The sequence below is a fragment of the Asterias amurensis genome, chromosome 22, assembly GCF_032118995.1.
Source record: "Asterias amurensis chromosome 22, ASM3211899v1".
In the NCBI taxonomy this organism is placed as follows: Eukaryota; Metazoa; Echinodermata; class Asteroidea; order Forcipulatida; family Asteriidae; genus Asterias; species Asterias amurensis.
Genome location: NC_092669.1, coordinates 10,681,863 through 10,693,638, shown reverse-complemented (window position 1 = coordinate 10,693,638; position 11,776 = coordinate 10,681,863). Strand labels below are relative to the sequence as shown.

At 37.1% G+C, this 11,776-nt stretch overlaps 1 protein-coding gene across 1 annotated transcript; it reads left to right on the top strand.

The window, feature by feature from the left end:
* Window positions 1-5,745: 5,745 nt before the first annotated feature.
* Window positions 5,746-11,776, top strand: LOC139953693 (uncharacterized). Its single transcript, XM_071953207.1, has 5 exons — window positions 5,746-6,198; window positions 7,160-7,331; window positions 7,764-8,032; window positions 9,602-9,760; window positions 11,467-11,776. The coding sequence occupies exons 1-5, from the start codon at window positions 5,746-5,748 to the stop codon at window positions 11,557-11,559; spliced, it is 1,146 nt and encodes a 381-aa protein (XP_071809308.1). The 3' UTR covers window positions 11,560-11,776.

The window sequence follows — 11,776 nt, the reverse complement described above, 5'->3', positions numbered from 1 at the left end:
AAATAGGATTTTTTTTCTTTTAAACATAAGAGTATATGTTTATTAACAATAAAACAATTTTTTGAGTAATTTTTTGTCACGATATATATGTTAAAAAAATTAATTAAGTGCTTGGGGGGTTGACTCCGCCTACCCCTTTTGTGACGTAGGAAAAGGAAGACTTTGCCTCGATGCGTAGATAAACACACGTGCAAAAGTACATGTAATTCTAAGACGTGAGTTTGTACGCTGCGAAAAAGTTTTTTTTCTGGCATTTTTCCGGCAATGCCGACCAGTTGTATTGCTGCTGGATGCAGCAAAACAACTAAAGATAGGGTCAGTCTTCATCTATTTCCTGCAGATCCCAAGTATAGGCGGTTGTGGGCTGCGAAAGTCAGATTAACTAGAGCAAAGTGGTCCGGTCCGACGTCTTTTTCAGCGCTATGCAGCATACACTTAGAGCCGTCGTGCTTCGAATCCTGGATACACAACTCATTTGACATGACGAGAAGAGCCATTCTTAAACACGACGCCGTCCCAACATTTTTTCCAGCTAGTGGGAAATCGAAGAAGGTATCTGAAAGACGTGACGAACCCAGAGGAGCATTTGCTTAACGTGAACAAATTCGGGTAAGTTTGAACTTTGAGGGTATGTTTTTAGCTTTTGCCAAGTGACACGATTTTGTTTTGGTACCGCATGCGATTCACCTTTCGTGCAGGTCCTATGTGACCGTCCGCACATTATACAGCAGCCATAGTGCTTGCGTGCAGTCTGCTCCGTGGCCGTATTTCTATAATAATACGTAGGCAGACCCACATCTTACAACCCATTTGGTCACTAAAAAGTCGCATAGTTAAATAAAAATAGCAACAATAGCTTTTGTAAAAACCACTGGCGTTCAACATGTTCAAGTTTCAATGTACGTATGTGTGTAAAATCGTGTCTAAATTTGTTTTGATGTGCCATGATCCCGGACGTAATGTACGGGGGCCTCTGACTACAAATTTTCTCTTCAAATATCGCGCCTTGAAATACGTCACGAACAGCGCCCTCTCGGGTCGGGGCCTACTCGTAAATTTGTAAATACAATCAAAACTAATATTTTAAAACCTTAGTTAACTTTTTATTCACATTCCTCTCGTAAAAACACATATTTTAGTGACAAAAGCTTTATTTTAAAAAAATACCACTTCCAGGTGACTTTAATATTTTTTTCTTTGATAAAGCCATTGGACACTTTCGGTACAGAAAACAAAAATTCACAGATTTACAAATAACTTACAGGGTTTACAGAAGGTAATGATGAAAGACTTCTTTTCAAATGTTATTCCATGAAATGCTTTACTTTTTGAGAAAACAGTAAAACAATATGAATTCTCGATATCGTCTTATTTTAAACACATGTCACTGACACGGCAAAACGTGCGGAAACAAGGCTGGGTTTTCCCGTTATTTTCTCCCGACTCCGATGACCGATTGAGCCTAAATGTTCACACGAAGTGTGGGCCTTTGACAATACTGTTTACCAACAATGTCCACTGCCTTTATATTTACTATTTGGTGTACTTTTTTTAGCATGATGTTGACATGTTAAATTCAGTTTTTAGCTGCGAAACATGTATTAATAAACCATTTCTGAATTGAATTGAATTGAATTTTCAAAGGACTTTCAATGTACAGTTCGTCCATTATTGTTAAGGAAAAATAAATCAATTCAGACAACAAGGAAAGTTTGGAAATTATGTTTCAAAGTAACTATCAGCAACCTATTAATGAAATTGGGTCCAGCTATCCACAAGCTGTGGGTATTTACACAAAAAGCAATAAATGTTCAGCAGCTCAATGCTACATTGTGAGCGCATTAAAGCCGTTGGACACTTTCGGTAAACAGTATTGTCCAAAGGCCCTCACTTCGTGTATCACAACTTATATATGAAATTACTAAACTGTGAAAATTTAGGCTCAATCGGTCATCGGAGTCGGAAGAAAATAACGGGAAAACCCACCCTTGTTTCCGCACGTTTCGCCGTGTCATGACATGGGTACACTATAAGTCCGTAATTCTCGTTGTCGAGAATTGATAATTGTTTCAATGTTTTCTCAAAAAGTAAAGCATTTCATGGAATAATATTTCATGAGAAGTCTTTTACCTTTACCTTCTAATAGGTTTGTTATTTTATGCTTAAGATACACCAACTGTGAAGACTAGTCTTTGACAATTACCAATAGTGTCCAGTGTCTTTAAAGGCAGTGGACACTATTGGTAATTACTCAAAATAATTATCATCACAAAACCTTTCTTTATTACCAGTAATGGGGAGAGGTTGATAGTATAAAACATTGTGAGAAACAGCTCCCTCTGAAGTGAAGTAGTTTTCGAGAAAGAAGTAATTTTCCACGAATTTGATTTCGAGACCTCAAGTTTTTAGAACATGAGGTCTCGAAATCAAGCATCAGAAAGCACACAACTTCGTGTAACAATGGTGTTTTTTCTTTCATTATTATCTCGCAACTTCTACGCAACCGATTGAGCTCAAACTTCCACAGGTTTGTTATTTTATGCATATGTTGAGATACACCAACTGTGAAGACTAGTCTTTGACAATTACCAATAGTGTCCAATGTCATTAAGTTCAAGGGCATGACACCTGTATAGTACAAAACAACTCTAGGTTTCCCCCTAAAAAAAACGCCCAGTTTGCACGCAATCCCATTGGAATAGAAAAGCGCCTGAGACACCAATTGCTGATTGTGGGCGGGTGTATTGTGCCATTGTGCAAAATACAACTGCAAAAAACATGAAGTTCGGCGCAGCACAAGGGACATTTCTACGGAGCCCCTAAAAGAACAAGTAAAAATAAAATTGAAAAGGTAAAACAAAATTCTGAAATTACTTCATTCAAGTTGGTATTTCATTCCCTTTAGATATTAGCTCGGTTAACCTCGGAATATATATTGATGGATAGATGGCTTATATCTTTTTACATTTGTGGCCAACGGCCAAATTAGTCATCAGTAAAAATTACAATTCATACAAAGAATTGTTACATACAAAAATTTACAGCAATATTATTTCGTTCCCTTGACAAAAGTTGTTTTTAGAAATAACATTTCGAGCAAGGGAACGAAATAGCTTATAGGTCCCTTTACAATTTTGAGGTAGCAACATATTAGAGGGATTAAAAACAATGATGGCACGTATTATGTTCAACTTTATATTGATTTTGTTTACTTTGGCCCTTTAGGGGCTCCGTACTAATAGAGCCATTTTGTTTTGCTGCTTTCTGCAAAGTCGTTTTTTCGTGGCACATGAACTAAAATCCCTTGGACTTTATACGTTTTGTATCCTGCTTCCTTCTGATTTGTCCACACGTTGAGTTGCAGCCATCTCCTTCCTACTACATAGAAGACAACACTTTTCAACAACGTTGCCAACATTCTTTATCACTTCCACAGGTAAGTTTTCTGGGGTAATTAATTTAGACTTGAACTAGCGGATTTGCATCACGATTTGGGTCTAAGCCCCCGTTGTGTGTATGTTATGGCCGATCGGATTATAGCATGCACAAGGCTCAAGCGATGGTGTTTCGAATCAACGGTTTATGGATTCGAGGCCCATCGTGACACAACAATTATTGGCAAGAAATTGTCAAAAATTATATAAAACACACACCAAAAGATGTTTTAGAATAACACGGTACTACAGTTGGGATGACATTTTTATGTTCACCTTTTTTTTTATCAGATCTTGCAGCCGTTTGTGGCTGCCAGATTTTGGTACATGCCGTTTCGGAATGCTAAAAGGGTATTGTACCAATGAATGTACAAGTATACTTCAGAAAACTTTCTGCACAATACACGAAAATGATGATGAACGTATTCTATTTGCATTGAATGTGGCATTTGTGGGTATGGAAAACAATTTATTAGTTTTTATCCCCCCAAAATTTGAATATTAAAAATTACCGATTGTTCTTCCGGCTTGGACTTTGAAATGAAATTTTCATAGGTTTTATTTAGAGGATGAAATTGATCCAACGGTTAAAAAAAACATGTATACTTCCCTTTAACTATCACATCACTGCATTAAAATGTTCCGAATCCTTCTGTGACTTTGGTACCTTTTTAAACACAAAACATGTACACAGATTTACATTAAACTTATTAAAGGCAGTGGACACTGTTGGTAATTACTCAAAATAATTATTATCATAAAACCTTACTTGATTACAAGTAATGGGGAGAGATTGATAGTATAAAACATTGTGAGAAATGGCTCCCTCTAAAGTGATGTAGTTTTCGAAAAAGAAGTAATTTTTTTCGAGACATCAGATTTATAATTTTAGGTCTCGAAATCAAGCATCTGAAAGCACACAACTACGTGTGACAAGGGTGTTTTTTCTTTCATTAATATCTCTCAACTTCGACGACCGAATGAGCTCAAATTTTCACAGGTTTGTTATTTTATGCATATGTTGAGATACACCAACTGTGAAAAATATGTCTTTGACAATTACCAATAGTCTCCAGTGTGTTTAAAATATTACCTGCTGAGGTGCTGTAGTTTTTGAGAAATGAGTAAAACAATGTCACGAAAATAATTTTCGTCTCAGTCGTCAGTGAGACGAAAATTATTTTAGCATGTAAAAACGTGTTTAAACCAGTTATGGTATGATGGTAAAATACCATAACTGGTTAATACGTTTAAACATGCTAAAACTGAGACTAAAATAACTTTCGTGACATTGTTTTACTCATTTTTAAAGAAATACAGCACCTCAGCAAGTATTACTTTTAGGGAAGCTTTCTACTATCATTATCTTCAAACTGTTTAAGTTTATGGTAAATCTGTGGAAATTGTGTAAAAGTACCCATACCTTTTAAAGGCACTGGGACTCGTTTGGTAATTAATCAAAATATTACTAGCATGGCAACGGAGTGTAACTTTTTTCTTATTTTTAATCTGTGTATATTTTCCTGTAGTTCGACCTCTGGTCGCCAAGGGAATTTTGTTATTAAAGAATAAATCAATAATGAATTAATGTTCCGAATGAATGAATGAATAAATGAATGGCTGGATGGAGAGCTGTTGATAGTTTGAACCATTAGTATAAACGGCTCCCTCTGAAGCAACGTAGTTTTTAAAAAAGATGTAATTTCTTCCTAAATTAATTTAATTTGAGGAAGACTTCAGGCCTGAAGCCTTTCTCAAGCATCTGAAAGCACACACATACTTTTTGCAACAGGGGAGTTTTAACATTCAATCTTGCAACTTTAGTGACCAAATAAAGGAACTGGAAACTATTGGTATTTGTCAAAGACCAGTCTTCTCACTTGGTGTATCTCAACATATGCATAAAATAACAAACCTGTGAAAATTTGAACTCAATTGGTCGTCAAAGTTGAGATAGAATAATGGGGGAAAACACCCTTGTCGCACAAGTTTTGTGCTTTCGGATGCTTGAATTCGAGACCTCAGCTGAGGTCTCGATTGCAATTCAAATGTTTTAGTGAGAAATTACTTCTTTCTCAAAGACTACGTTACTTCAGATGGAGCCGTTTCTCACAATGTTGTACAAATCAACAGCTCTCCATTGCTCGTGCTAACAATAATTTTGAGCAAATACCGATAGTGTCCGCTGCCTTTAAGCCACATACAAGTGAAAATAGTGGTATTTTACAATAATTACCATACATTTTGTGACGATAACTCATTTTGTTCAACATTTTCATAACCACAGGATCCATTCCATAACCGAATCACCATGAGTGCCAACGCGGAGGAAAAGAAGTTTGATTTTGATATAGCCTTTCTTTACCAAGAGGGATCTGAACAGGCTATATCTATTTTGACGGAACTACGTAAACTTAAAAAAGATGACGGAGAGTTTTTTAAATTAGGGTCATATGATGATCTGCCACCTGGACATTCCAAAGTAAAATCACGCATTCGGCTGATGCAATCTGCGCTTGTGATTTGTATAATCGATACCCCTGACTTCAGGAGAGACAATTGGAATGACTTCGAATCAGACATATCTGTTTATGAGAAGATCACGTCTGGAAAGGAAAAAGTTATTCACGTCCAGCTCTGTGAAACGAACCTAGTCTCTGGTGTTCTTCAGCATTTGGTGCCTATTGAAGGATTAAACAAACCTCCCAAAGACATCGTGTCAGAGATAAAGAAGGCCTATGATCGTGAATTAAAGTTATTTAAGGTAAGTTCAAATTCGCTTATAGTCTCCCAGGCATGGATAATTGTTGACTTTAGTTGCACTTACAGTGGGCAGATTAGATAAATACTTGATAATGTGCCTTTGATGATACAAACAAGAAATAATACTAACAATAACTGACAGCATGTCACTGTGGTCAAGTGATTGACTTGCAATCACAATGTTGTGGGTTCGAATCTCAAAGCGAAAAGCTGATTGCACAATGACTAAGGATAAGTATAAACAAACAAACAAACAAACAAACAAACAAACAATATATTCACATGAAGGGTTGCTTTCGCAGCAACTGTTTCGCAGAAGTTGAGCACACAAGTAATTTTTGTGTTTGTGATGTCGTTCAAGTTGAACTTAATAAAATGAAAACTAAACTGCACACCAGGAAAGATGTTTGATGCGTTTGATGGTTACGAACACAAAAACAGTGAGATATTTCTCTGTTAGTATTATTCGGAAGTGTTCAGTTAAAGTAACACGTTGCCTTGGATCGGACGAGTTGGTCTATAAAAAGCGTACTTTGTAACCGTTTGTTATAAAATGCATGGTTGGAAAGATGTTTTAAAAGTAGAATACAATGATCCACACACATTTGCCTCGAAATTGCGTGGTTTTACTTTTTACTTTGCGAACTAACACGGTCGTCCATTTATGAAATTTGACTCCCATATAATGGACGACCGTGTTAGTTGACGAGAAAGGAAACCCGTGCAATTTCGAGGCATGTTTGTGTGGATCATTGTATTCTACTTTTACAACATCTTGCTACCAAAATGCATTAAAAAAAAGCTTACAAACACTTTTTATTGACCAACTCGACCGTTCCAAGGCAACGTGTTCCTTTAAGAAGTAGTGGACGAAACACCTGAAATTACTGCATCGTGTGCGATTGTCTTTACCGGTGCGGAATTTAAATTGACGTTCGAACTGTTCTCTCTTTATCAATTAGGAATCTCTTCTGTACATTTTTATTGAAGACGTTGGAGAACGGCCCAAAAACCTTGTAAAGGTTACAGAGATAATCATAAAAGCAGTTGTCGCACTGGCTGATCACTTCGAAATTGACACCAAGATGAAGGAGTTGCACAAAAAAATGAAAGAAGAAATCGACAGCTACAAAGGTTTTCACCCCTCAATTCTGTTTTCCTATTAAAGGCACTAGACTTTTGTTTATTACCTTGTCATATAAACCTACCTATTATGTCGTCGCGTGCGCATTAATTTTTATTTTATTTTCTTATCATTGTTCCTTTCGAATTATTTTTCCGTATGTTCTAATCTTTATCGCAGACATTCCCATTTTCCTTCCATAAAGTCACCGCTTATAACTGAAAGATGCGCCATCTTTGGTTTTTTATTAAATTTTATATCGCTGCTTGAACGTCAAGCATACGATTGTTTGAAGTTCAAGCGCCAACCTGAAAGAAAGCACGCCTGGGTTGGAAGTAAACAAAGCTGCCCCGTTGAACAAAATGGCGCATATAAAATACGGTGATTGTTTTTTACACTTTTGTTTTTCACTATTATTATTTTGTGTTCTTCAATAGTTGAAGGGAAGTGGATTGTCGAGATAAAGAAGTATTGGACAGAAGATCCTCCAAAACAACTACGCAACGTCAAAGAGCCATTAGACACTGATCAGCTGAACGATGCACAATCAGGCTACCTCAAGCTTGCCTCTGGGTTTCTGTCCAAACCACAAAGTGCACCGTCCAGTGAAAACAATATCCTGGAGTATGGTGATACCGATGGAATTCTTCAGCTTCTTAAAAGGTGCCGTGTTTTCGAGATCGACCCTAAAAACATTGTTAAGCTTAAAAATGTAAGTAAACACAATTTTTTTAGATGATAATTATATCACCTACCTTCACAAGGCCGGGTGGATACTGATTTGGGCTTTTGACCAAAATAACTGCCACCACTGTGTGACACGGTGCCACCTACGGGGCTGAACCGGGTTTCACAGTCCGTAGGGGTATCATTCACTCTATAGGAGCCGGTGTAGGGAAGGAGATTCTGTCACCCATGGGATCTGCCCCCCCCCACCCCCCCCCCCCCCCCCCCACCCCCGCACCATACGGTGACTATGTGTATATACATGTAAACGTCTTTTGATAGCGCCCTCTTGTGAAACGTCCTCCTTCAGCCCATGTAATTTCCCGGGTTGGGAGGGGGGGGGGGCGACAATCGAATCTCCGGTGGACAGATTTCCCTGGGACACCGGGATTGCACTTCCTTACTAACTTTTTTATGAAACAATTATGGTCAAGTTCTGTGGAGTACATTCTTAACATTTAATTCAATAATAGAGATATCTCTATTAAAAAAAAATAGAGATATCTCTATTAATAATAGAGATATCTTTATTGATAGAGAGATATCTATCTATTGATAATATTATAATAGAAATATCTCTATTGTTAATAGAGATATCTTTATTGATAGAGAGATATCTATCTATTGATAATATTATAATAGAAATATCTCTATTAACAATAGAAATATCTCTATTAAAGGAACACGTTGCCTTGGATCGGTCGACTTGGTCTTTGAAAAGCGTTTGTAACCGTTTTTTATAAAATGCATATGGGTAGAAAGATGTTGTAAAAGTAGAATACAATGATCCACACAAACATGCCTCGAAATTGCGTGGTTTTCCTTTTACCTCGTCGACTAACACGTCGGCCATTTATGGGGGTCAAAATTTTGACTCCCATAAATGGCCGACCATGTTAGTTCGCACAGTAGAGGGAAAACCACGCAATTTTGAGGCAAACTTGTGTGGATCATTGTATTCTACTTTTAAAACATCTTTCCAACCATATGCATTTTATAAAAAACGGTTACAAACGCTTTTGTTTGACCAAATCGTCCGATCCAAGGCAACGTGTTCCTTTAATAGAGATATCTCAATTTGTGATTAAATGTTAAGAATGTACTCCATAAAGTTCCTTGCTCATTGGCCGAAGTGCCATGACCGGGTATCAAACAAGACCAGGTATTGGGTCTGGGGTGCGTTCCACTTTCGCAAAAAAAAAGTTGCCAATGTTTGCGCAAGGTCGCCAACAATTTCGATTGGAACGAGATGTGCGCCGCCACTGTTGCCAAACGTTGGCAACCTAGTTGTATAAACTCTACAAATAGACATTAATTGTGGGGTCATCAAAAAAGAGTATTTTGGTTGAATTTGTTTTTAAGTCCATATCTAATTAATTGGGAAAAATAAAAGTAACTGTGTTCTCCACCAACTGCATTAAACACTACTACCAAACTGGAGCGTTTCTGTGCGAAAAAAAAATGATATATAAATGAAATAAATTGTAAGCTATAACCAAGAATTGCTTTGTCTGCTTGATCACTCCTCGAATATACTTTCACATTTATTTTATAGATTCACGACATTCGCAACGAGCTAGCGCATCACAAAATCGTAACAAATGCAGAAAAGGACAAACAATGGAAAGAGGAATCCACAGAGAAGGTTAAAGACAACCTGTATGGGATACTTGGACGAAAGAAATATGAAGACCTTGAAGAATGCGTAAACAAGGTAAGTTAATGCTTTTCCACTCAGACCGAAGTAATGTGACACTACACTCTAAAAACTACCAAGTCAGAATTGACCCGGATTTGGGTACCAGGGGGCCAGACCCATTTCTAGGTCAATTTGACCCGGAATCCGTGTCAATGTGCCCTGGAATTCGAGTCAAAATCTCCACTTTAAACCAAATTGCTGGTCACACACACGGACTCCGGGTCACATTGACACGGATTCTGGGTCAAACAGACCCAGAATTGGGTCTGGCCCCCTGGGACCCAAATCCGGGTCAATTCTGACCCGGGAGTTTTTATAGTTTATAGTTTCTCATCAAGCCAAAATATGTGACCCGCTCTGTGAAAATGAGTCAGATGTTGACGATTTAAATAATTGAGTTATATGCACGGCTGGAAAAAACACACCGGCAGCAGTTATTTGGTATAATAAAATGTCTAAGCTTTTGGGTGTATCGCGTTGTTGAGTTACTCCCAATTGAAATTAGCAAGTATATAATTTTTTGTTCAAAACGAATTACAAGTAATGTGATGTTTTAAACTACCATTTCCCGCAAAAGGATACAATTCAGACCGAAGTGAGATAAAAAATAAGATTTCTAAAGGTTTACCAATCAAAAATAAAACTTAAAAAGTAAAAAAGAAAAAAAAAGAAAAGAAAGTGGCTCTCATATTCATCATCGTGCTCACGTTTTATTTGCGGACGAAAATAAACACAGCATTCAGAATCATTACAACCTATGGGGTGGATTAAAGGCCCACGCTCAGAAAAAAAAAGTTTTTTTCGTTTGGAATGGGAGGGGAAAGCACTTTTAACTATATTTTAATATTTACTTATTTGTTTTTCTTACTAGTTTTCAATTTGATTTAAATTTATTTAATTGATGAGTTTATTTGGTAATCGTTGTTATTAATTTATTCATTCATTTTTTTATTTTGATTTACTTTTTGAATATTGTTGAACAAATAAGTGGTGTTCGATTTTTGCATGGTGTGAAGAATAAACACGAAGTAACTATAAATATTAAATATTAAAGGAACACGTTGCCTTGGATCGGTCGAATTGGTCTTTAAAAAGCATTTGTAACCGTTTGTTTTTGAATGCATGTGGTTGGAAAGATGTTTTAAAAGTAGAATACAATGATCCACACACATTTGCCTCGAAATTGCGTGGTTTTCCTTTTACTTTGCAAACTAACACGATCGGCCATTTATGGGAATACAAAAATTGAATCCTGTTTATGGCCGAACGTGTTTGTCGACGAGGTAAAATGAAAACCACGCAATTTCGAGTGATACTTGTGTGGATCATTATATTCTACTTTTAAAATATCTTTCTTATCATAATATGCATTCTGTAACAAACGGTTACATACGCTTTTTAAAGACCAGGGCCCAATTTCATAGAGCTGCTAAGCACAAAATTTGCTTAGCATGAAATTTCTTCCTTGATAAAAACAGGATTACCAACCAAATGTCCATTTTGTTGCATTTCCTAGTTACTGGTATTCAGCTGTTGTATGGTTATCTTGAAAATCACGTAGAAATTTGGTTGGGAAATCCTGTTTTTATCAAGGCAAACATTTCATGCTCAGCAAATTTTTGTGCTTAGCAGCTCTATGAAATTGGACCCAGCTCGACCGATCCAAGGCAACGTCTTAATTCCTCTAAGCAGAAGGCTTTTTTTGATATTACTGCTCGTAGATACGGGATATGGAGATACAAGCTACCATTGTCGGGCAAAACAAGCAGTTAAAGAAAGAGCTCCGTATTGTGAACGACGAACCCTCCCCATAACTTCAAGTCACAATAATGGCGTCGGTCTACATGCACATGGCCTTTGACCTAATGGCAGCAAACTACCGCCGATAGTCTCTTGTATAAACACTAATTCCCTTAGGCACTGCCGTCGATTTCACCAAACTCTTCCTAACTTTTACGTATAGGACTTATAGGTCCCAACCCTGCACTGTAGCATGCAGACCTTAAGATAAATCCTATAGTTGGGACGAGT

What these genes read in the sequence shown, in the direction of transcription:
- LOC139953693 (XM_071953207.1), top strand. Translation starts at nt 5,746, where the DNA reads ATGAGTGCCAACGCGGAGGAAAAGAAGTTTGATTTTGATATAGCCTTT. An exon ending in AGAAATCGACAGCTACAAAG is followed by an intron (nt 7,332 to 7,763) that starts GTTTTCACCCCT and finishes CAATAGTTGAAG; the next exon opens with GGAAGTGGATTGTCGAGATA. An exon ending in ACATTGTTAAGCTTAAAAAT is followed by an intron (nt 8,033 to 9,601) that starts GTAAGTAAACAC and finishes TTTATTTTATAG; the next exon opens with ATTCACGACATTCGCAACGA.